General features: G+C 35.9%; 1 protein-coding gene across 5 annotated transcripts in view; it reads left to right on the forward strand.

Annotated features, from left to right (window-relative positions):
• LOC149717963 (CUB and sushi domain-containing protein 1) overlaps positions 1 to 22,176 on the forward strand; it is a 49,851-nt gene extending 27,675 nt beyond the window's left edge. For 2 of the 5 annotated variants that reach the window (XM_089841774.1, XM_089841775.1), the window contains exons 2-14: positions 1,120 to 1,779; positions 5,305 to 5,484; positions 11,308 to 11,520; positions 11,597 to 11,692; positions 11,837 to 11,962; positions 12,147 to 12,434; positions 12,694 to 12,825; positions 13,012 to 13,188; positions 15,293 to 15,472; positions 16,956 to 17,144; positions 17,212 to 17,619; positions 17,977 to 18,058; positions 19,583 to 20,934. In XM_089841774.1, coding sequence (XP_089697900.1) covers positions 1,716 to 1,779; positions 5,305 to 5,484; positions 11,308 to 11,520; positions 11,597 to 11,692; positions 11,837 to 11,962; positions 12,147 to 12,434; positions 12,694 to 12,825; positions 13,012 to 13,188; positions 15,293 to 15,472; positions 16,956 to 17,144; positions 17,212 to 17,619; positions 17,977 to 18,058; positions 19,583 to 20,009 — 2,562 coding nt within the window. In that variant the 5' untranslated portion in view covers positions 1,120 to 1,715 and the 3' untranslated portion in view covers positions 20,010 to 20,934. The other 3 variants (XR_016368302.1, XM_089841776.1, XM_089841777.1) reach the window with 3 other exon arrangements.
• The last annotated feature ends 1,795 nt before the right edge of the window (positions 22,177 to 23,971 follow it).

The following is a 23,971-nucleotide window of genomic DNA, read 5'->3' on the forward strand; positions in this document are numbered from 1 at the left end:
GGTGTAGTAGGACGTTTTAAATATGTCCAGCCTTCTTTTTAAAGTTATCTGGCAGTACTGAAAACACTTTCACGTGACCTCTTTCTTTTTTACAATCCCCTATTATAATATGATTCTTCCCAACGTCAGAATATTTGGAGTTAGGTTACTAAACCGAATCACTTACGCGATAAATGGTTACCTTACCTCATTAGCGCTTAACTATTTGCCATAACTCCCTTGTTGATTTTTGTCCCTCGTTAAGACAATCAAGGTTTGTTGGTTGATTGCTGAGAATTTAGTACCAAACAGTTATAGAATTCACCCTAGCACGGTGGGATGCCCATTTAAATTTTGAGAGAGCAGGAGGGCAAACAAGAAAGGGCTCCCTCGCCTGGGAAGAATCATGTTACAAAACTATAGTGTCATCCTTCTTCTATTATCTCCTTCTGCTATTAGATATTATACCCAATTTTAAACCATATACTTAAGTGATGTTTGGGTATAGTGGTTTTCCTTGTTTATTCTTTAATATGAGTTTTATTTCATTATTGGCATTGTTTTGACGTGATTACGTCCCTTTGGGGTTTATTTGTGAAAAATTGGATCACGACTAGTAGTTTTAAGAAGTTGAACTGATTTACTTCAATGGGTTATTGTCCTGGTCACCATGTAGTCATAATGTTAAGAGGAATAAGTTTGAAAATATCTGAAACTCTTCCTCCACTTGTTTATCTTCACTTTTAGAACTCTGGATTTAATTTAGAATGTTGGTAAACTATTTTAAATTGCGGGGTCAAATAGGGGTCAATTAAGTTTACTGAAATATAAATACCATGATTATTTTGATTCAAGTATTATCTCTTCTAATTTCCTTATGTAATAAATTTCATGTCGATAACCTTTGTATATCTATCTCGTTGACAGTATATCGAGACTTTCAAAAAATATCCTGTTAAATAGAAGCTATGTCGTTAACCACTCCCCCGTTCCTAATTGATAACAATCTACCATTAACTTTCTATTAATACATCTTTTCCTAAATTAGTTTGGTAAATCAGATATCGATGAATGAAGAAACAGATCCTAGCCTTAACCAACAACGGTATTACTACGAAAGTTTCCGCTTTCTAATTTTAGAATTTGAAGAAGACGCATTTTCATATCGGTTTTAACACCATGGAAAAACACAAGACAGTGGACTCAATACTAAAAACTAACTTCGTTTCATCGCGCTCAAAATTCCCGGAAAAAGTTTGTTGCGTGACGTCAGTAGGTTTGAGACGTAAGACGATTGGTTAATCCGGTTAATGACGTCAGTTACGCGGGCCAAAAAAATAAGCCGGACACGAAGACGAAGCCACGAGCTTATTCGGCATGACCGAGAAGCAGCTTCTTCAAAAGTTGCGGCGCCACAGGTGTATCAAGAACGCGTTTGCTACTTTTCCTCACACAGTTCACTCTTGGTGGTTGGTGCATTGCCTGGAATAATCAAACTCCAACCAAGTTTTGACAGAGAAGGAGTGAGATAGGGATTAGAGAGAACAGTTTGTTTTATTAACGCGTACCACACCGGGTTTAACAGCTCGTCGTCTAGTTATGCGGGTTCAGGAACTCGTAAAACGGAGTTAAACCGTCATTATTTTTTGCTCTTTGGATGCTGTGAATTTACCCAAGAAAAACCAACGTTTTGTGCGCGAAGGAAGACATTTGATTGAAAGAATATTGAAGAAACAATGTATTCTTGGTGGGCAATTTTAAGGTGGATACTTGTGGGACTGTTGGCCTCAGTTTCTGCGTGTAAGTATATTATTTCATTTTAATAATTAGGCCTAATTAGTGCATATATAAGGTAACAAGAAAGAAGCGCGGAAGGCAATGCTATGCGGGTATTGACGAATTAGTAATATTCGATACTGAATACAGCTGTATTGCAGCAGCTCAGCAACTACCTTAAAATACTGTTGTAATACAAATTTCTTCTTAGACCGAATTTACGCGTTTAAAAGAATTTGAGTATTTATCAATACAATGGATAGAGCAAGGTTGTGTCTTTAATGACTTGAGATATGTTAATTTCTGGTGTAATTATTAATTTATGCAGACGCTATGCCGCTCCCTTTTAGTAATTAAATTAAATGGTTCCACTTACAAACTTGCTTGCTATGAAGGAAGGGTAAGAAAAAAATGGCCCCATTGTTTTTAGAAACTATACCCAAGGGCTAATTGCTGTAATTTTGTCTTTTTCTGGGTTAGAATTTAGTTTCTGCACTTGAAAACACAATCTAGGGCTTTGCGATGCTTAGCACCATTTTCGTCTGAGTTATATTACCCGACCCCTACCTACCTATCCATCAATTGTCTGAAATAAAATTATAGGGTTAAAGTTCAAAACCCGCTTCAATTCGGAGGAATGGCTAGACACCTAGATTATATAGGTCTACTGTCTTCCCATCTTAACTTTACTGTGCAGCGCCTGGGGTGATGGAGAATGTAATTATTGGTTTGGCAAGCTTTGGTACTGGTGTTAAGTGACCCATGGGTCCTGTCTATGAGGGTATTTATTCAGACCAGGTCAGACGGTTACTGATTTTTTTTCAAGGTCAGTCTGGGACTGAGTATTGGTTTTTAACTTTTTATTGCATGCAGTCTGCATTCCTTAGTTTACCAATAAATAAATAAATAAACAACTAAATTTAGAAAATAGTGAGTTTATGTTAGTTAGCAACATGTTAACTGACAGCGCGCGTTCTTTAGCTTATCTGACAGATCTAGATAATTTTAAACACTCTTATAATCTATCACAAACTATTAGAATCTCTACCCTAACCCTTCTTGCTTGACGGATTGGAAAAAATTTCTTTTTAACATCAAAACAATCCCTCGAGAAATCTCATCACATTTTGACAGAAAAATATTATAAATTTGACCAAGTAACCGATCTGGGATCTCCCTTGCACCATCATCACCACCACCTTTTCAATTCATTAACACACAAAGGGAATTTAGGCCTTAGGGCACCCCAGAATGACAATTTAACACAATTTCACATTCATCTAAATGCATTCCTTTTTTTAGAAAATACCGTTACACTTATAGTTACACATACCGCTTTAAAATTAATATTTTATAATAACCAGTCTGGGCTGGCTATAAGCTTAGAGTATATGAAAATTTCCGGCTTTACTTCGGGGTAAATAACTAAAACATTTTCAGTAGATCCTGATCCCTTAGTTTTTGGGACCCCCTTAAAATAACTGCCAAAAAATCCGCTGCAGGGTATTACCTGTAAAAAAAATAAAATGAAATGAAGTAAATCTTGCGTGTACTCCTGGAAGTGGGCTTAGCTTTGAACTTACCCGGAAGATGAAAAACAAGTTTTATTTCTTTGCCCCGTCTTAGGAGAGCTTTAGAAAGCTGCGTCAAGTTAAATTGAATGTAAGAAATAATCTTGAAATGAACGTTAATACGATGGTAAAGTATGACGCATTTTAATTTGACGTCAGACTCTAGGTCAAATTTTTTTTTGGGGGATTTTTTTTTTTTTGGTATCGCTCGACTAAGCTTTCCTTTCAAGATTAAGAAGGTTAAATTTTATTATATATATATAGATTTTGTGTAGCTTAAACGCCGCTGCTTTGGTATTTCTGAATCTGTGGGATATGTAATTTAATTTTGGGTTTTGCAGTAATTGTTGCACCGAGTATTCAAGGTTTTTTTTAAATGGCTTTATTAAGAATTTTTTTCTATTGCGATATTTGCAAAGAAAGGAGAATTATTTTTCTTTAAATTATAAGAAATTGAATTTTAGTTTTGTTATATTTCTTAACTTCCGTTTTCTTTATTGAAGTTAACGGTATAGTCAGTCAGTTAAGTCTTATAAGTAAACATAACAAGTGAAATTTAGGGTCTATGATATTGGACAAGTCCACACCATCATATGTCTTTAGAAGTCAGAAACAACTTAATGATGAAATGTTAAAATATGTCGTTAAGAATACTACATAATTTTAGGCACATAAAGATGAAAGGGTTATATTGTTTTGTAATGAAACGTTAGTTAGAATTTAAACAATTGAATTTTCTTTTAAATTACAAATTAGGGAAATATTTAGGGCTTTTTTTTTAAATTAGGGACTCGTTTCAAGTTTTAGGTCAACTTGTATCCGATTATAGGTTGCGTATTAATGTCGTGTGGAATGTTTTTTTACAATAGATGCCTTGTTTTTTCCTATAAAATAACACATCACGACTTTAATGTGGAGGGGAAGAAATAATTTGATGCAAATTTTTTTATCCCTTTTTTATTTGTAAACTTACTTAATACACAATAGAATATGGTTTAGAATAAGGACGGAGACTGGTTGCGCGCCGCTAATGTCCTTGTAATCACTCGAATATAATAACAAGATCTCTCTCTATGTACATGTATTGTAGATCTAGATATTTTTATTTCGCACCAAGAGATGTAATTCTAGATATAATAACCTCCATTTTATTTTATCCAAAAAAATGAAAATTACTGTCTCACGAAACGGTAATGACTTTTCCGATATTTTTACTTGGAAATTTCCCCCATTTTTATATAATATATGGCATAAACAACTTAAGTAGATGGTTATCATTTAAATTTATTTCGATATTCACAATTATGTTAACTGTTTTCGTGATCACTCGGTATTTAAATGGGTATGTCACTTAGAAATGCAATACTTCTTAACCAAAGTAGTTATTTTACAACCGTTGTTCTTATGGACAAGTGACTTAGTCGCGTGGTATATGTTCAGTACTACAAACACTGAAATTCATTTTACTGTCGACCATCAAATTCATGAAAGTTGTTGACGTTTGCTAAAATACTTAAAGGGTAAAAGTCTTTAGGATTTTTTTGCTAGCACGTGTTATTCAAGGATATAAGGAAGTAATTTTAAAGGTTATGTCTACAACTACTAAATTTAACTTGATTCCTGCTAATTTATGCTGTAAACAATAGACTATGTGATAGGGTGAAGAGGCCAAGTTGAGTTTTGACCCTGAAAAAGTCTAAGAATCCAGGTATCTTAATCTAACACTTTTACATGTGGTACCCCCCTAACCAAAATATCCGTTCTCGTGGCTATATTTACAAACCTATTCAAGGATAAATCCTTCCAACTATATCATTGCCTTCCGGAAATACCACTTAATACACCACTCGCCATGCATATTCAACGCTTGGTCGGTTAGGCCTAAAGATCCTTAAATATTACCTCAGTTTCAGTGAGTTTATATCAATAAACCTATAATTTTCTCTTTTTTTTATTTCTGTCCGTTATGAATGATCAGCCGAGTCATGCGGCTATCCTGGATCACCGGCACACGCTGTCGTCGATTTTACGGACGAGGTCATCGGCCCAGGAACAGTCGCCCAGTACAGCTGCGAAGCGGGCTTCGAATTACTGGGACCAACAAGGAGAGTTTGTAATGAAAATGGCACGTGGACGCCACCGGGCATACCCTTTTGCGGTGAGTTTTAATTAGTTACTTTTATACCTACATAATTTTATATTCGGCGCATGGCCAAAGGCCAGGTCAGTAACAGCTTGGGTTATTTTTTAAAGTTGCCTATATGCATTACCAATTGGGCATAATTTTTTTTAACCTTCGCGCGTGACTGAGTATACGCCACTGTCAAAGGCACGAGATGATTACGCTCGTGTTGCGAATTAAAAGGGTCCATTTTTGAAAAGACGCACGTGTTCTCTCGAGCAATTATCTTGACCTTTGATGGGTCACGCGCTGCTGTTGTAAAGGAATATCACGATGGTCAACGCCGCGTCCGTCCGTTTATCCCATAACCCGGTAGAAAATTTCAAAGAAGAAATTTAATGCTAAATTAAACCGGTATATTATATACTTAAATGTTCCGGGCTGTTAAGTTAAATCGTGTTGATATAGAGTTAAGTTTCACGACGACGTGTTTTTCCTTTTTTCTTTCTTTGTTTAAAAAGCAACCTTTTGAAAAGTTTAAGTTTAAACGAATATTCGCGACGTGGTATGAGAAAGAATTATTTATTGACATAAACAAGGTCTGGTGTGTAAATTGAAGAGAGGATGAAATTATCTATAGACAAAATTGACAGGTTGAGGTGAGTTGGAGCAGAAAGTAATGAAGGAAATAATGCTTGCTTTCTTCAACCTTAATTTGACCCCCTACCAGATGACCTCTAAACCCAAACCTACCTTCTTGAAAACAACACAATATATTTTTAGTCTTGAAGCTCTAGTCTACATCCGTGACCCCTTCTACAGACGAAAATTATAACCCCATGTTTTGAAAATGCTCGCAATCTTCAAACCTAATTTCACCCCAAATGACCTGTCTGCATAAACCAACACGCTGTATAGTCTCAAAGCAACCCAAGCCTAATTATAGGGTTACAATTTTGAAAGTAAGTTTCGGTTTGACCCTTGGGCGTTTTAAGGATGTAGATACGTACATACCCAATGTACATACATTTGGGAATCAGTACGCTAAATGACTCGAGTGTTTTTCTTCTTTCAATCTTCCTTTAAGAAGGTTTATGAACCCGAGTTAACACCCAGCCCAATCGTCAAGGAAGGGAAGGGGTTATTGGAATTAAGGTTTACGAGACACACACACTCATGGGGGTGTAGTGTTTTTTTTTTCTTTTGGCTTTTCCAAGTGGTGTAATTTAGGTCAAGTTTCGGGGTTTTCTCATAACGGAAAGCGAGAGAGAACCTCCATCATGACTCGTGTTCTAGCTAAGCCTAACCGGAAATGAAACACCGCGTTCCTCTTATCCGGGTTTTCTCCCACGTTCCGGATCTACCCTACTCCATCCATGTGGTGGTTATTTTTTGAAAAATACCTAAAGTTTTTTTTTATTTTGGGAAACAACACAAAAAATTCTTCTTTACAACTAATAATAGAGACTTGTTCAATCTCAATGATGCGAAACCATGGCGAACTTTCTTTCATAATCTATGCTGCTTTTCAATCTTTGTGTGGTCATTGTGTGACCCTTTTATTTCGTTTTTGAAGAGATGATAAGTTAGGCTTTTTGATTTTAAGTAACAACTCCAAGGTTGAGGTTGGAATGTTTTTATTTTGGAAAATTTTAAATTTAGCTTTGTAACTTCGGGTAATTCTTCGTTGATTTTCAATTGAATTGATTCGTTAGGTGTTAATCAAAGTACGTTATAATCGTTTTATTAGATTTACGAGAGTATTTAAAGATAGTAATTAACTTAATCTTGATGATTAGTGAATTTTGGAGAGGCCAGGCCGTGAGACTTGACTTGCCATATGAAAGTACTTCTTCATACCAAATATTTTGATGCCAATTAGACTTTTATTCAAAATTTAATTTTATTCAATAATAGCATCCTTATTTTCATGCACATAGCCACATCCTCCCTTTAATGTAACAGCTAGCCAATCCCAATGATATAAAAGGAATACAGAACCAGATAAAAGAAACAGTTATTTATAAAACAAGTCTCGGAATTAATTCGGTTTTGGTTTGTGTGGATAGCCGCCGCTATGTTGACCTTTATTGAAAGATTTATTATTTTGAAAAGAAATCTTTTTTTTTACAAACTGGAAAATGAAGTATAAATTCGAAACATTTTTTTCGGGGGTAATGCTTTAAAAGTTGCGCCTAAAAACCGAATTGATATTAAAACTCCCAGAGTCCCAGCAGCAGCAGCATCCCAGGTAGCAGCTAGGTAAGAAGTTAAAGCAACGATGTGAAACGGGATGAAAAATAAACGAGGAAGTCAATGACCATGAAATAAACGGGCGCTCGCTCGCTCGCGCCAAGCTACCATTTTTGCCATCATCGACTAAATATTAAGGATAATATTTTATATTTTAGACAAAAAGGAAATAGAAGCTCTTTTTTAAAAAGGGCCCCGAGGCTTATGTACCAAGTGGGTGCTTTACTTTTTAAAAAAAACTTTGAGGTTTCCGTTATGTAATGTTTCGATAGAAAGAACTCCATGCCATGGATTCGTAAGTCGAGCTCGTGGGAATGCACATGGCCCATACAGTTTAATGGAACGGCACCCACCTAACTATGGGTTTACTAGGCGATAAGTAGGTTTGAAATGCGCTGTCACTTCTATAGCGTACAAAATTGCATGAGGTAGTCAGGTGTGAAAGTTTTAGTTTTTTTTTCAACGGTACAATGATTACTATAGTGTCATACCAAATTATATATCTATTCTATTGTGGGACATGACGTCATAGGGCGGCCATTTTTTTGACAACTATACCTTACTAACCTCTATTGTGGTCTGGTTTACACCGTGTATTAGAATTTAATAGAATTGAGGCATATTGAAATCACAAACTTGACTTGACACGGTTATTAAAGCTGAATATGTCTTTATGCAAGCTGTCCAGTGGTGGTAATTGTTTTCTAGCATGTTTGCCAGTATCGTTCGTGTTTAGCTTAAGGGTTACAAAGAAGTATGGTGTGCTTTAAACGCGTAGAAGCACCCTTAGGCGAGACGAATTAACGGATAAACACGCACCACCATCGAAAGTTTATAATTATATACATATTCTATTTCTATACATGTTTATATATAACAAACAAAGATTTCGCAATACACAATAGATATTTTAGAAGTGTTAAAATAACTTGGTCTATTTATTTACTTATTTATTTTTAACGAGTTATTATTAACGTTAGATTACAAATATCCGAGGGTGGTATCTATCGTATTTAAATTATTTTAATTTAAGTTTAAAAAGACTTCGTGAAGTTTTAGCCAACCGTGGCGAACTAGCGATAAAATTCGCCCTCAAATTATTTATGTAGGAAAGAATAATTTTCTTTTTTTGTGTTGTGTATATTTGTTAAGTCCTTGGACCTCTTTTATTGGCTTCGTCAGTATACTTACTATTTTCACCTTTATCTATTGATAAAAGTTTTCAAAGAATCGAAACGGTATAGGACAAATAAATAAAAATAAATAAAAATAAATATAAATATAACAACAGCGTTAGCGGAAATAATTGATTTCGAAATGGTATGTTTTCCGACGAAAAGTGGTTTGTACTCAGTCGTTATTAGGTAACTTTTAATGCCAAAGCAAGAGACGTACCGTGCATAGGTTTCAAAGGGATAGATCCGTTGCGATAGACTTTCATTAATAACTTACAGAGAAACCAACGCACAGGGGAAGTAGGTGACCATCCTCCTTTGGTGTTGGCTTCTCTGCTGGAATTAATGTAATTTTCGATAAATATTCGTGTAGGTGTTTCGTTAGACTCCAATACCTTAATCGTTTTCTAATATCCTTCGAACTCGAAGTATAAATAGATTTGGGGTTGACTATTGAGGGTTTAGAGGTCACGAAAGAGAGTCGTTCGTGTCTACGACCTATGATGGTACATTATTACTATCGCTAACTACGAGACATTCTTTGTTATCCTTAAACTTACTTCCCACAGTAATGAAAACTAGGTCGTCGTTTTCTTCTTGCTTACTCGCGAACTTAAGCGATTCACGCCCTTGTTCTTCTTAACCCTGAACTGAACTTGTGGACTGGTAATGAGTGTAACAGTCGGAATTTAGTGTTTCTAAATAAACATCCTTGTGTTTTTCTTTAGTTGTTTTTACCTAGAGTTAACAATACGTTTCCTTTAGGCCTAATTTTGCGTATACTTGGCAACACATTATGGTGGTATATTGGTCGTGAAATAATTTATGTGGGGCACGAGTGGGATATTTCTACCAATTTTTGACGTGTGTTAGAATTGTTACAGGAAAATTGAAGATTTAATTTCTTTTTTTTTATATTTGAAGGGGTGTATATTTTGATTTGATATATTCTTGAAATTAAAACTTCAGGGTTATGGGCATACGAGGAACAATAGTCTTGTATCGAAATTAAACTTTATAATATCCTCATTGTCCCAATTTCTAAAATGATTCTAGTGGTTTTTTGATGATTTTTTTATTATTATAAGAAGCCGTAATTCTTTTGTTTCCTTTATACATATAAAAAAATAGAAGCTTACCATTAAAAACTAGTTATTTTGAATTATACCTTAATGCATAGGGACTTAAATTAACCTAGAGTCTAATTTATTATAATTTAAATCCTGAAATATTATCTAGAGTAGATTATCTCCTAAAGGGTATATTTATTTATTAAATATTTAGATTTTTCGTTAAAATAGAACTTTATGTTTAAATTACAAGTACACGTCACCACGTGTTGATTCATTAACTTCCTTTTGGGTAAACCCAGTGGTCTTTCTGACCCTTAGAGTTTAATGTCATTATGTCGGTAATGACCCATAGGTATAGAAAGACATGGAAAAAAATGACCATATCTCTCTTCATTCCACCATTATTTCTTCACGAAGCGTGATTTGGTGTGTTTTCTAAAATTCTTTAACGCGATTAAAGTTTTTTTCTTTAGAAATTAAAAAAATGTAAGAAATAAGATAAAGAATAACGTAAAGTATAAAAAAATTCCAAGCAAATAAAATGCTATGGTTCGCGGATTTATATAATTTTAAGTCTTGCTCTTAAGTTGTGAAATAAAAAAGGTCGTATGGTCACGTATCTGTCATTCTTAAGTCGAATCGAAGTTGATTAGCAGTGAAGTTATGAAATTTTTTACCCCCTTTCAATAGTACGATGGATTAAGGGTTATTCTTGATAACTTTGGGCGAATTTATTTTCTTTAATCAAATAGGATGTTTATGTTTATTTTTTTCTTCTTGATATTGTCTTATATACAAGTACAATCAAATACGCAAATATAAAGAAAACGGACTTAAATTTAAATATGAAATCCTCATTATTCACATTTTTAATCTACGATAGCAACTGGTTTTAATGATCGAAAAGGTGGAATTATTTTACCGTCTTATAATAAATCTCTTTTCCAATTTCTTTTATAATGGAATTGATTATTAATAAACAAATAAAAGAAAATCCGCTATCGACCTGAACTTGCTTGCCAAAGGGGAAATAGATAAATTGGGTTCTTGGTACTGACTGGTTCGCTGCTCTCTCACTGTTATGTAACTTACTAAAAATTCACCACAGGGGCTCAAGGGAGTTAGGTGCATGTCCATGAGAGGGGAAGATTTTTAAGTATAAATACATTTTTCGGCGACTGAATTTAATTATGAACCATGATGAACCAGTTCCTTCCGGGAAATAGGAACGGTTCGTCTCTTCAATGTTATGTTTTTACCTCGATTGCATAATTTTAACTCGTGTTTATTTTATTTTTCTTGAAACAACAAATGTTTGTTTTGTTTAAATAGCATTTTTTTGTTCTATTTTTAAACAGTTCTCAATGTGGCCGCCGGTAAGGCACCCATGCAGTCATCGGTTGTCGGTACCGGAATACCGCAAAAAGGTGTCGATGGAAGTACAAGTACTTTCTTCAACGCCGATACTTGTACCATGACGGCGCCCGAAAGCTCCCCATGGTGGTACGTTAACCTGTTAGAGCCATACGTCGTCCAGTTGGTCAGGGTTGACTTTGGAATGTCCTGTTGCTGTAAGAACTATTATCATATCTCCTATCTCCTTAATTCTTCGTAATTACGTCGTCTAAACATTAATTTCTTTTGTAGCAAACAACCGTCCAGCTACTATCGTAGTCCGAGTTGGTAATAATCGACCCGATATCGGGGTTAACCCAATATGCAACAAATTTACGGGCTTCTTAGGTAAGCACTTGTTTGTTTAAACGTTACGTGTTGTGATTTTATTAGTAATTGACGTTTCACGTCGTGAAATGATTGATTGAGGTATTCGTTTATTAATATTGAATGGTTGTTGTTGGTTTTTGTTTGTCTCGTTGCGTTGTATAGAGGAAGGTCGTCCATTGTTCCTACCATGTTCGACTCCGATGCCTGGAGCCTTCGTTAGCATTCATTTCGAAAGCCCGGCGGGAAATCCCTTGTCTATTTGCGAAGCCTTTGTCTACACTGATCAAGGTAAGCTAAAACAAAGAATCCGCCCATTTATCTTCATTGCGAAACTGTTAACTTTGTTTAAGATATGTCAAAGAGACAAAAATTTATTTTTCCAAGATATTTTTTCAAAGCTCATTCACGCGTTGCGAATCCAAGTTCACTGTGTAACGTTTAAACACGGTTTTATTTTTAATCGTACCTTTAGCTTTACCCATTGAACGATGTCCGTCCTTCCGCGACCAGCCATTGGGTAGCACGTCAACGTACAACGGTAAATGTTACCTTTTCTACAACAATCAACCTTCCACCTTCGAAACTGCCAAGAGGTTCTGCGAGATACGAGGAGGAAGTTTGGTAGACGAGACCAGCCCCGCTTTGCAAGGTTTCATCAGTTGGGAACTCTTCAGGAGACATCGTAGCGACCCTAACGGACAATATTGGTTAGGTGCCGTACGGGACCCCGAAGACAAAAAGAACTGGAAATGGATCAATGGTACGTAATAACACCGAACCTCTTTTATACTTTAAGGGCATTTACTTATGAAGAAATTAGAAAAAGGCAAAATGTTTATTTTAATTTTTTTCAAGATCAGGGACGTTGACTCATATATATTAAGTTTGAATTACTTAAGGATTTCATTTAGAAAAGGGGGGAAATCAGTTATTTAAAACTGAAACGTGTGTGAAATACAAAAATCTTTAAAACTCGTTGCCTTCGGGTGCCATTTTTTTCTCTTCTTTTTTTAATTTAGGGAAAGACGTAACGACTTCGTTTTGGAATTTACCCGGTTCTAATGAAAATTGCTCTCGGTTCGATGGTGCCAAAGGCTGGCTTTGGTCCGACACCAATTGCGAATTGAATCTTAATTTTATCTGCCAACATCGTAAGTACAGTTTTTTTTCTCTCTGCTCGTCATATTCCTTTTAATCAAAAACATCCCGTTAAGTTTTATTTCTTCGCGTCTTAAAGATAACTAATTTTTTTTTCTTGACGTCTTTGAAAGGAATTAAGCAACCTTTTAAACATCAAATTTAATTTAACCCAATTTCGCGTTGTCTTTCATTGACAGGTCCGACAACTTGCGGGGCACCTGAGAGGGCGGCTAACTCGACTATTTTGGCGCGAAATTTCGAAATTGGCTCCGTTATCGAGTACCGATGTTCCCCCGGGCACCTTCTGATTGGCCCCAATATACGAACTTGTCTACCTAACGGATTCTTTAGCGAATTCCCGCCCAAATGCAGATGTAAGTCTTTCTTAACAAGTTTTATGTTTCACCTTAATCACGTAATATTACTTAAATGAGGTTTATTGGAGGCTCACTAAGACGGTAATTGATGAGGTACTGATTAAGCTCAAATAGAAATGGGAGCAGAAATTTAAATGATACATTTGACACATCCGGTTTTTTTGCATGATGGTCGTTATATATTGATGACCCTAATGTCTGGTAGTTCTTAATCCTACCACGGTTACCTTAGTCGTTGGACCAAACTTGAGATATAGAAGTCCATCACCAAGTTTAGTTAGACTTTCTTTCTACAGCACCAATGTCAATTATAGAGCATTTCTTCTAAAAACCCAGTGACCATATTTTTTTTCTTATATAGTTACATTAGCTATCTTCATCTAAATATAATGGTCTACTTTCGGGATTTATAAATTAAGGTCTTGGGGTTTCTAGGATGACATAATCTTAATAATCGCACTACACGCTAGAAGTAGAAGGACGCTATAATTGGGCATACCATCGTGTTTCTGTAATAATAACAACTGTTGAAATTCAGTCAGAGCGTATCGCGACCAGTTAGCCCAAAACAAGAGTAATTTTGGGAGCTCGTTCGTTGTTCTCTTTCCCCTGTGGGTAATTTCACCCCTTTATTTTCTTTATATTTTTTCTTTCGGTAGGGGATATGCTAAATTATACTAGATTATATGTACCCCCTTTGCATTGCCTTCTACTTCTTCGTCTTCTTTAGCATCCCCGGTTTTGTAATAAGATAAAGCGACGGAGTAACTTTACACTGGTATTAAACATAGGGAGACCTTTCTGTGTCTCTTATTTTAGTGGCGAGTAATATTAGTTGTTATTTTCAGACCATCTGCCACCTTCTTAAGTATCAGGTGGTCTAGAAATTTTTATTATTTTTTTTTATTTTAAGTTAGCTTACATTTAACCGTGCCAAAAATTGCTTTTCTACTGGTTGTTAAAGGACTAGTCTAAAGATAGGTTAGGACCTTTGATGTTCGTAAGCAGTCCAGATTAGGGTTGGTCAATAGCTGACCAATTAGCCATGGGTTCGATTTCCATTTGACCAAAAAGTTGGCGACTTGATCAGGCCAGGTTTTTTACTTCACTTGTCCTTTGAGATACTTGAAATCTCCGGACCTTGGGATGATTGTGTAGTTAGTTTCCCCGAACTTTAATTTTTAGGTTAGTTTTTTTACAACAACAGTAACCTTCTGGCAGAAGCTGAATGTTGTTTGCCACTAGGCAGGTGTAGTAATTCAAGGGTTGGGCTTTTTAATAAAAAAAAAATATATAATAAAATGGAAAACCGGTTCCCAAATGCTTAAAGAATTAATTTATTGACCGACTGTAGGAAAAGAATAATATAATTATTTTCAACATTTCTTTCGTCTCTTATGTTCCATTTTCTTTTTTTTTTTTCTTGCATACATTACTCATGAACTACTGACGGTATGTTATGGGGAACAATGCTTTAGGCTCTGTTTAAGTTTTTTCTTCTCTCTCTCTCTCTCTCTTGAAAAATCTTGAATTTTTAATTAGATTCAGTATAGTTGTGGGATTTATTTTTAATTTGACGATGAGAAAATCCCTCGCAGGGCCTCATTGATCTTCTCTTTACCCTTCTTGTGTCGAAGACTAGTCGTTATGTAATTAGTACTTTCTAAATTATAGTTGTATATACGTAACCCGAATTAGATTAATTGGAAAATTATCAAATGCAACGTCTATAGTGTTTTTAATTCCGATATGAATTATCTCCCTGGCTTAATATTTTGACTTTATCTATTTTTAATTCTTAATTAAACTAACAAATAAACCAGGAAATGAGTAAGAAATGACTGATGTGAATAAAGATAACATGGAGGATCTAATCTTCAAGGGGAATGGAGTGGGTTTTTTTCTGTATTTATTTTAATAGATAATTCTATAATTAATTTTGATCGTTTGTTAAGAAAAATGATACGTTTTAATTTTGAAGGGTTTTCTTAATACGTTTTTTGTCGTGCCGGTGGGACGTGGTCGGGATTTGATAAGAGAGTTGGGGAATTTTAGGTTTAAAAAAAACTTGAATTTTTTTTTTGTAACTGTTCCTGTTTAGATTTGGAGTGTGGACCGCCAGCGGCAATAGCGAACGGCGCCTACAACTTACCAAACGATACCCGTTACTACTTGAGTTCCGTCAAGTATTCGTGCGACGAGGGATTCGTTCTGGTTGGTAGAGGTCATCTAGTCTGTGACGTTGATGAAAGATGGAATGGACCTCCACCACGTTGCGAAGGTTAGTTATTAATTATAGGCCTATTTTTAATTAGGCTTAACGATCTTCAAAATGACAATAAAAATATTATAGGCTTTAGGTTTCGCCACGTTGTCGACTTTATTTAATTACCGCCCCCATTGACACGTGGTATTAATTATGCAAAATATTATAAAAATAGGCTTGAAGTTGTACCACGTGATCATTTTTGTCTAAATATAAGTTCAAAGGCGTCAATTGTTTCTGTTATTGAATTGACCCCTCATAGATACGTCATTTTCCCTGTCAGTTTATGAACCATGAGATACGATCGTGTCTTGAATGAACCTGACCTTTTGACCCTCACGCGCTGTGTATAGTATTCAATCCCACTATCGCCCCAAACTTATACAACCATTCAAATTAAAAATTCTCCAAGGTATTTCTTATATACGCGGCTTTTATAAAGAATAAATTAACCCTGATATACACTTGACTTGAAAAAGAAATATTTGAAAGAGTTATGAAAAATACCACCAAATAACAAATCCGGTTTTTTTTTCGAGGGTGTCACAATTTTAAGGAGTTTGCTATGTAAGAAAAAAATGTGTGACCCCTGTATTTGACGTGGTAAGAGTGTCTTTCTAAGACAAGAGTTCAAATGAGCGTGACTTTAAAGGTACTGTTTTAAACTTTAACCTAACACAGTGACCTTTTTGTCGCTTGCTCAAGCGAAAACGTTTCATTACAATTCCTTTTCGTGGATGAAACGGTTTCGTCAAACAATTGTAGCGTAACGTATTTAGTTTATATTAATGCTTTATAAGAATCCTCGTGGAAGAATGGAATGGACCATTAAGGTTTCCTTAAGTTCTTGCTTATAGATAAGGGGATACGTAGGCGGATAGGGTCATGGTCTCTTCTTTATTTTCTATATCTCTCTCTCTCTCTCTTTCTGGCATAATGGACCGAGAAATGAATATTTAAGGCCCTTTAATAAGATAGGGAGCTTTTTAGAAAATTCTCTCTAAGGTAACGCCCTGACTATAAACAATGACTTCTAACTATAAAAGGTTTTGTTTTGTTTTACCCCCGAGTTATGACTTTTAAGTGTGGGGTGCATTTCAAATTCTTTATACGCACCTTTCTCTATCATCAGCATATTTTTCTAATAAATTGCCCCGTTGTGAACGCGGTTTGTATCACAGAGATTGGAAGTTCATCTTTAGAAGTCGTGAATCGTATTATGATAATGTATGGCTTACCTTTGGATAGGAGTTGATGTATTTCCTAATTATGGACATCTTTGAGGGCCCGGGGCCGCGTAATTTATGAATCTTTGCCTATAATATTTAAACAATGAGCTCGTTCGTTTGTTGTTTCCGCCCCAGTCAGTCGAAATTAAAAGAATTCCGTATTTAATTAAAACTCGCAATTAAGAAAGGTGGATGGATATACCTCGATTGGTTTTATTGGCTTCATTGCTAATTGCGTTTTGTTTGGTTTTTTTTCTTTTAATCTTTAGCCGTTCTTTGTACAAGCCCGCCACCCGTTTCCCACGGTGGTTACACATTGTCCAGTAATTCGACCACTTTTGGTACCAAAGCAGAGTACAGTTGCGAACCCGGTTACTCCATAGCCGGTAAACCGGTGCTTAGTTGTTTATCCAGTGGATTTTGGGACGGAGAAGCGCCTGTTTGCGAGCAAGATCCAGGTAATTTCTTAATATTCATTTATAGCCAAGGTTTAGGGGTTAAGCCTAAATCGGTTTACAATTACAGGAGCGGAAAATAGTTATGAAGTCACACCACCACCTAATTACGTCGTACCCAGTACGATACGAACGCATTCGGTACCTGAGGAGAACTTGGCCACTGCTGAACATATCCCGGTGTCCATTTACACTCGAAGGCCGTCCACCACTGTGTCCACAACTACTTTCAGTTACATTCCAACTACAACGACGACCTCCAAGCCTCCGTTTAGATCGTCAATGTTCCCCACGTGGAAACCGCCTTTCTTACAGAAATCTACGACGGAAGTTCCCATCTTGACCTTCTCACCCGAAGACAATGAGATTCCAGATGAGACCTTAAATATAAGGACGATACCTGGAGGACATCATCCAGGGGATTCCAAGTCGAGGAAAAAGGAATTGCCAATGTCTACAACCGCCAAGTTAAATATGGGTAAGTCTACTAGATAATGTTGCCTTCTTTTTCTCAGCTGGGTTTATTTCAAGAGGTCAAATGTTTAAACGGTTTTAATATATTGTAAAGTAACCGGTTTTTAATAATTTATCGGTTATGCAAAAATTAAAGACGGTAATTTAGAGAAAAGTATTTCACGATTTCGACTGTATTTCCGATATCAAAATTAATTACTGTGATTCATAGGGAATCTCTAGCTAATTATTGAAGCGGAATAGACGCGTTTAGTCCATTCTTTCACCCGTGAAAATGGTCTCCTACCAATTTTACGCCGCAGTTTAATCTTCTTTTTTTAATATTTATTAAAATTAAATGTTTCTTTTCCTTTTAATTTAGGCGGAATTATAGCATTGGGAGTCTTCGGAGGTTTCGTCTTCCTGGCGGCCATCATTACGGTGATCGTAATTATAGTTCGAAGGTAAGCGCCACGCCTACAAATTATTATTTTAATTTTCTTTCGCTACTTTTTTTCTATTTTATTATTTATTCCTTTTAATATTTGGGAAGATTTTAAAATGGTATTTATTTTAGTCAAATACTTTCTTCTTCTTTTAAAAAATTCGCGTCAATGCCCTTCAGAATATCGAAAACATTTTTAAAAGAAATTAAATTTTTGTTTTTATAACTTTGTTTCCGGATAAACTAAATTAAAAAAAATCGTATTCCTCGCCCGATTCTTTCCGTTTTTCCCAAGCTCGAAAAGCGTTAAACGTCAGAAGCGCTTGAGAAAATTGAGTAATCTTACCAGAAGAAGGAAGCGTGGTCAACAGTACAAAGAATACGTGGCCTTCTACCCTTAAATCGCATTCTCTAAATTCACAAATCTTAAAATACGTAATATGAAATATTTTCGGCACTAAATATTTATTCTAAAATATAAAGGTAAACTAAACCATTTTAAAAAATTATAATTAAACAAACACACCCACCCACGTTAAACGTTTTCATCAATGGTTCGGTCTTCACCTTTTCCCAATCAAATGCACCTTTTTTATTGGGAGTATATACGGAATCTCGGAAATTTATTTAGTCACTGGAATTTTAAATAAATATGCGTATAGATTAGATTTTTACCTTCAAAATGAGACAAACTACGTCAAAATCGGACGAGAAATAAGGAAGTTACGATTTTTATGGTGGTTCAAGGTTGTTGCCATGACAACGCCGCCATTTGCTTTCCAAGCTATTTTAGCGAAACTTGTTGTAACTTTCTTATTTTTGGGTGGATTTTGACGCAACCGGTCTCATTTTAAAGATGAAGTAAATGTTCAAAGTAATCGCGTACTGGGATTTCCTTAAACCGCAAAAAAAGGTACGGAATTATCCTAGTCAGGTATGATTAAACACAAAACCTCCAAGAAGGTTCCAGTGATTAATCGAGCATGATATCGCATAAAATAAATTGGTCGGTGATATTTTCGATCGTCTGAAGGGCACATTTAGAAAAAAAAAACTTCACGCATTAAGATCTTATAAAAATCTCTCCTTTTTCTTCAATGACTGGTTCACTAATTTCGTTTTTTACACTGCACTCTGGAAAACTATGGTTTACTTGTTTATGAGGGTATCGTTATCACATATTTGGATAACTCTATGGGGAAAAATGGGTTATTGAAGATTAATTTTATGGTAATGGTGTTTTTGAATATTTTTTTGTGTTTTTTGTCTTTCGTTTTTGGTGATTTGTGTATTGTGTCTTGTGTGTTGTCTTGGGAAATTCTTTGAGCAGGAGACTTGCATAACCACTACTGCATAAGCGGAATGGAATTAAACACTTCAAAAAAATAAAAAAAATCTATCACTACACTATTTTTCACCAACGTTTTCATCAAATACGCACCGTCCAAAATAAATTCAAAAACAAATTTTTGCAAAACAAATATTGAAACGACAAAAACTTTGCCCCCCTCTTCTTCTCCTTCTTCACTTCCCGAAATTTTAGGACCAGACATAAGCGAAGTTCGAGCTCCGATAACACCACAATATCGACGTACGACAGCGGGTCGCACGGGGAGCACGGATTGCACAAGTATTACAGGCGAGCCTGGGAAAATCTTCGCTACGACGGAAAAAGTTCGGCCTTTCCGCCTCTGAAATCTGATCATACGGATTCTCATCACGCTCATCATCCCAGACTCGATCGACAAGAGACCTTGGACCATCCGCATGTCAAGGGTAACGGGCGCAACACCATCGAGGGTATCAGAGACCACCAAGAGATCGTTGTTAATGACGTGACGCAAATGTATTCGAGACCCGATAAGAAGCGACAAGCCCCAAGAGGAGGACACGATGTATCTGAAAATAGACAACGCTCCATACAAGACTGGTACAATAAGCAATTAGGTAGCCGACAGGGACGGTACTGAATAGTGGGGAGGTCAAATAAAGGTCGAGTCACTTTAATTTAATTCCCCCCTCCCCTCGTTATAGCCAAATTACCTTTTTATTTTAAAAAGATACATGCACAGTCTCTGTTAAGTGTTGTTGTTATTAACGTGTCAAGTAAGCTCAATTTCCGGTTTTTTCCGGATTAAGACTTTGAATTTTCAAACAACGCCGTGAAAACCCCGCTTGAAAAACAGTGAACTATTTCGTGATTTCATGAAACGTTTTTAAGCATAGGGGTGTGCAAAATTATTTTTCGTCAGATTTCAGAGGTGGAAATGAAATGGAAACTTGGACATTATTTTGCCAAACAAATTTGTAATTTATTATTATTATTTTGTCTCCGAGTGCTGCTCCACATGTGTTTATTAATTGTGTATTTTTAATGTAATGTGTAAAATCCCACATTTCCCCATTCCCTCAAATAACCATCCGTTTTTTCTGTGTATTTGTTCGTTAACATTTTTTTTTTCAAGTGCAATCTCTAATTTTACTTAGAAACTGCAAATTTCGAACAAAACAGATTGTAATCTCAAAAAGCTTACAATTTTATACAAAGTTTATAGCACGCTGGTGTGTCATTGTTGTTCAAAATTTTACGGGTGCGTGGTTTAAAAATATAAGCGACAACCAATAGAATTTGAAACTATATAAACTTAATTCTAATGTAATTTAAAATATTTAATTTGATTCTAATCATTTCGTCGTAACGGTCTGAAAAAAAGTTAATCTTTTTTAAACTAAACTTATTTAAAGTAATTCAGATTTATTTATTAATGAAAAGTTGGTTGGTTAAATAATCAGTTATTAAACCCGAACAAAAAGGAACTTAAAATTTTGAACAAAATTGAACTGTAAAAAAAACCCCCAATTTTCTTTACATAAAAATAAAACGTAAAGATTTAATTGGCATTGGTAATTTTATGGGTAGTTAAAGAAAGCGGGTTATGTTGTCATCGATGATAAAAGTCAGTCTTAGAATGGCCAAAATTTCCTAGGAAAATACAGCTTTTCTAAGGGGAGTTTATACTATAGTAAGAGTATGCGATGCAATCGACGTTTGATACAAATTCAGTGATCCGAAAGTGGTAACTACACTTTTAAAAGATGATATTTTCATGGTCAATGGTTTTTCTTAATTTGTTTCTTGATCATGATCTTCTAACCGTGTCTTTTGTTTTAATATAATCGAAACAGTGGGTTAATTATTAAACTACAACACTTCCTGTAGTGTAGTTAAAATTAGTGAACCATGTCGGCGATAATTAAACCTAATCCTAATCACCGTATTCTCAAACTGATTTACTAACGAGGTAAATTAATTAATTTATTTTTTCTTCATTAGACGATCCATGCGCAAATTACGTCGCAGTCAATCACGGGCATCGTTGGGTGACATTGATCAGAATTCGGCCATGTTAGGTTCGGTCAATTTGAACGTTAAACAAACGCCGCAGTCGCCTTTGATGTTGGTCACTTCCGCGTGACCTTAATTTGACATTTTGAAAAATATGTAGTTCCTCAAGATCTCAATTTGCGCGTGATTGGACTAAGAAATGTTTACACGCTAATCTCTATAGATAGAAGGTTAAAACAAGGTAAGAGGTTAAAGGTCAATCCGTCCAGAAATTGGTACGAGATTTTTTTAGACAATAAGACCCACGAAATAATACCCTAGTGTTTGCGTGAACCCAAAGGGTTAGTACGCAATTAAAATGTTTCAAATCCGTCCAATTATAGGCTTAACTTCATAGCATTAAGCCTAACTGTACTTGCAGTTAATGTTGCTTAAGACTAAGTAAAGACTTAAGTATAACACTTGAGGTTGAATCCTGCGAAAAATTGGTAACCCTAGAAGTTCCCAATGAACTTCTATGGATTAATTTATTTTCATACGAACATTATTTAGAACTAACAAAATGTTTGTGCGTTTTTTAAATTAGGTTTTTAGGCTTAGATTAGGCCTATAACAGATTGTGATAAAATCGAGCTTTTTGAAAGATATTCCATGGGTTAAGTACTACTAATTGGTGGTACTAATTAACTCATTTGTGTTTTGAAATCTTACAAGTAGAAATGTTTAGAAGTCCTACATTGTTGAACTTTGTGTTCTTCTATAAAATGTTTTTAATGAAACAAGTTTCGTTACTCCTACGAAAATGTCACGTCTATTTCTGTTTTTAAATGCCCTAAAACACCCCTTATTATGCAATTCCTACATAGTCCTTAGTGGCGTAGGTACAAGTTAGTGGGTACTCGTGAAAAATTATTGAGAATCAAACAGATGCTTTGGTAAAAAGAGCTCTCCCTCATTTTCCTAGTTCTTTTCAAAGCTTATGGGATGATTTGTACCGCATTGAAGCAATACAATGGTCCTATTTGCTCTCTATAGTTCATTGGTGAGACTGAAGCACCCTACCCTCTGGCAACCCTGAACCCCCAATGGAATTGTTTCCACTCACTATGGCACTAAAGAACAGGGTGTTCTCTCTTTCTCTCCTCTTCCACAAGTAGAGCAGTCGGATCTAAGGTACGAACAGATGGCGATAGCTCTCTGGTACACTGTTTCCACGCAGTTTCGGGATACTCGCACCAGGGGTCGCGTCGCCTTAACAAACTTGAGTCGAACAAGCGTGAAACTATGACAGCAAAATATTAAAATCTACGTGTGGGTGTGTAACGTTCGCCTCAAAGATGACGTTAATTATTAATTTTGAAACTGTCACAAATAGACATTATCCAATTTGTTTATGGTGTCTTTCACACCTTTATGAAGGGAATTCGTAATGGTTCTGAGATCATAACTAACCCCATACTGTGTGACAATAAGTGTCAACTTCAAAAGACATTATCCGAGTTGTTTATGATCTCTTCATTTTTAATGAAGGGTAAATTTTGGGTTACCCGCTGTTTATGACGTCATGGTATGATCCCCAATGGTAAATTTATCGAATCTAAGTGCGTAGATAGTGACCCGGAGGTGCGGGAACCTAACTAGATTTCTATTTTTAATGCTGAATTATTTAATTAAGCTCTCTCTCTTTCTCATTGGTTAGTTACCTAGTCACGGAGTCCTTTGGCGTCCACCGAGAACACCGTTGTCGATGCAGGCGACTATAGAAAAAATATTAATGCCTAGATGGGTCAGCTGTCGAGTGAGGGGTCACGGGAAAGGGTCGCGACGAGAGCAGATGTTAAATAGGCGCGCGCGTGGCGCGCGGGCGTTGATAATAGGGCGGCTGGAACCCCGCTCCTGAACCAAAGCCATCTCAGGCCCAAAATACACCAGAGTTTATAGGTAGAACTTCGCTAATACCGCGTACGTTAATAGAAAATTAAGGGTGAAATGATGGCAGTGTTGAGGGCGCCGAATTTACGAAACTGTTAACGTTTCAGTACCGTTCTCGCATTCGTGATTTTCCAATCTCCCTACTATGACCCCGAGCCGAGTTCCAGACAGACATTGGGTGTATTCAAAACCCAAACCCTGTCGCCTAGGTTTCCCCCTAACCTTATTATACCATGGTTTTACACGGGTTTCAATATAGATCCTTCGGTGTAGTATTTACGTTTTTGGACAGGGTAAGGATTTCTGGGAGAAAATTGTAGCTTTCAATCTCATTTTCCAAGTTTTCCCGGCATGGGAGGCCAGATTTCTCAGGATAGGACCCAATAGGTCGCATCCAGGTGTGACGTTTAACTTTTTGACAGATAACACGCGCCAAAGTTTAGCCGAAACTGATTCGTTTAAGTATTATCAGAGGGGGTGGTCACCCTTGCTTGTTTTATCAGCTGTTGAATGCCAACTTAAGTTTTGTTGCGATGGTTTTTTATAGGATATTTATTGTAAGTGAACCTCTTGTTGATATTGTTATCTCTGATCCAAGTTTAATTTAATATATTTTGCGCATGGCGTTGAAAATGTAATTTTTTTATTTAGTTT

This window comes from Phalangium opilio, unplaced genomic scaffold (genome assembly GCF_054372755.1).
Source record: "Phalangium opilio isolate 3A_F unplaced genomic scaffold, DU_Popi_V2 ptg000003l_1, whole genome shotgun sequence".
In the NCBI taxonomy this organism is placed as follows: Eukaryota; Metazoa; Arthropoda; class Arachnida; order Opiliones; family Phalangiidae; genus Phalangium; species Phalangium opilio.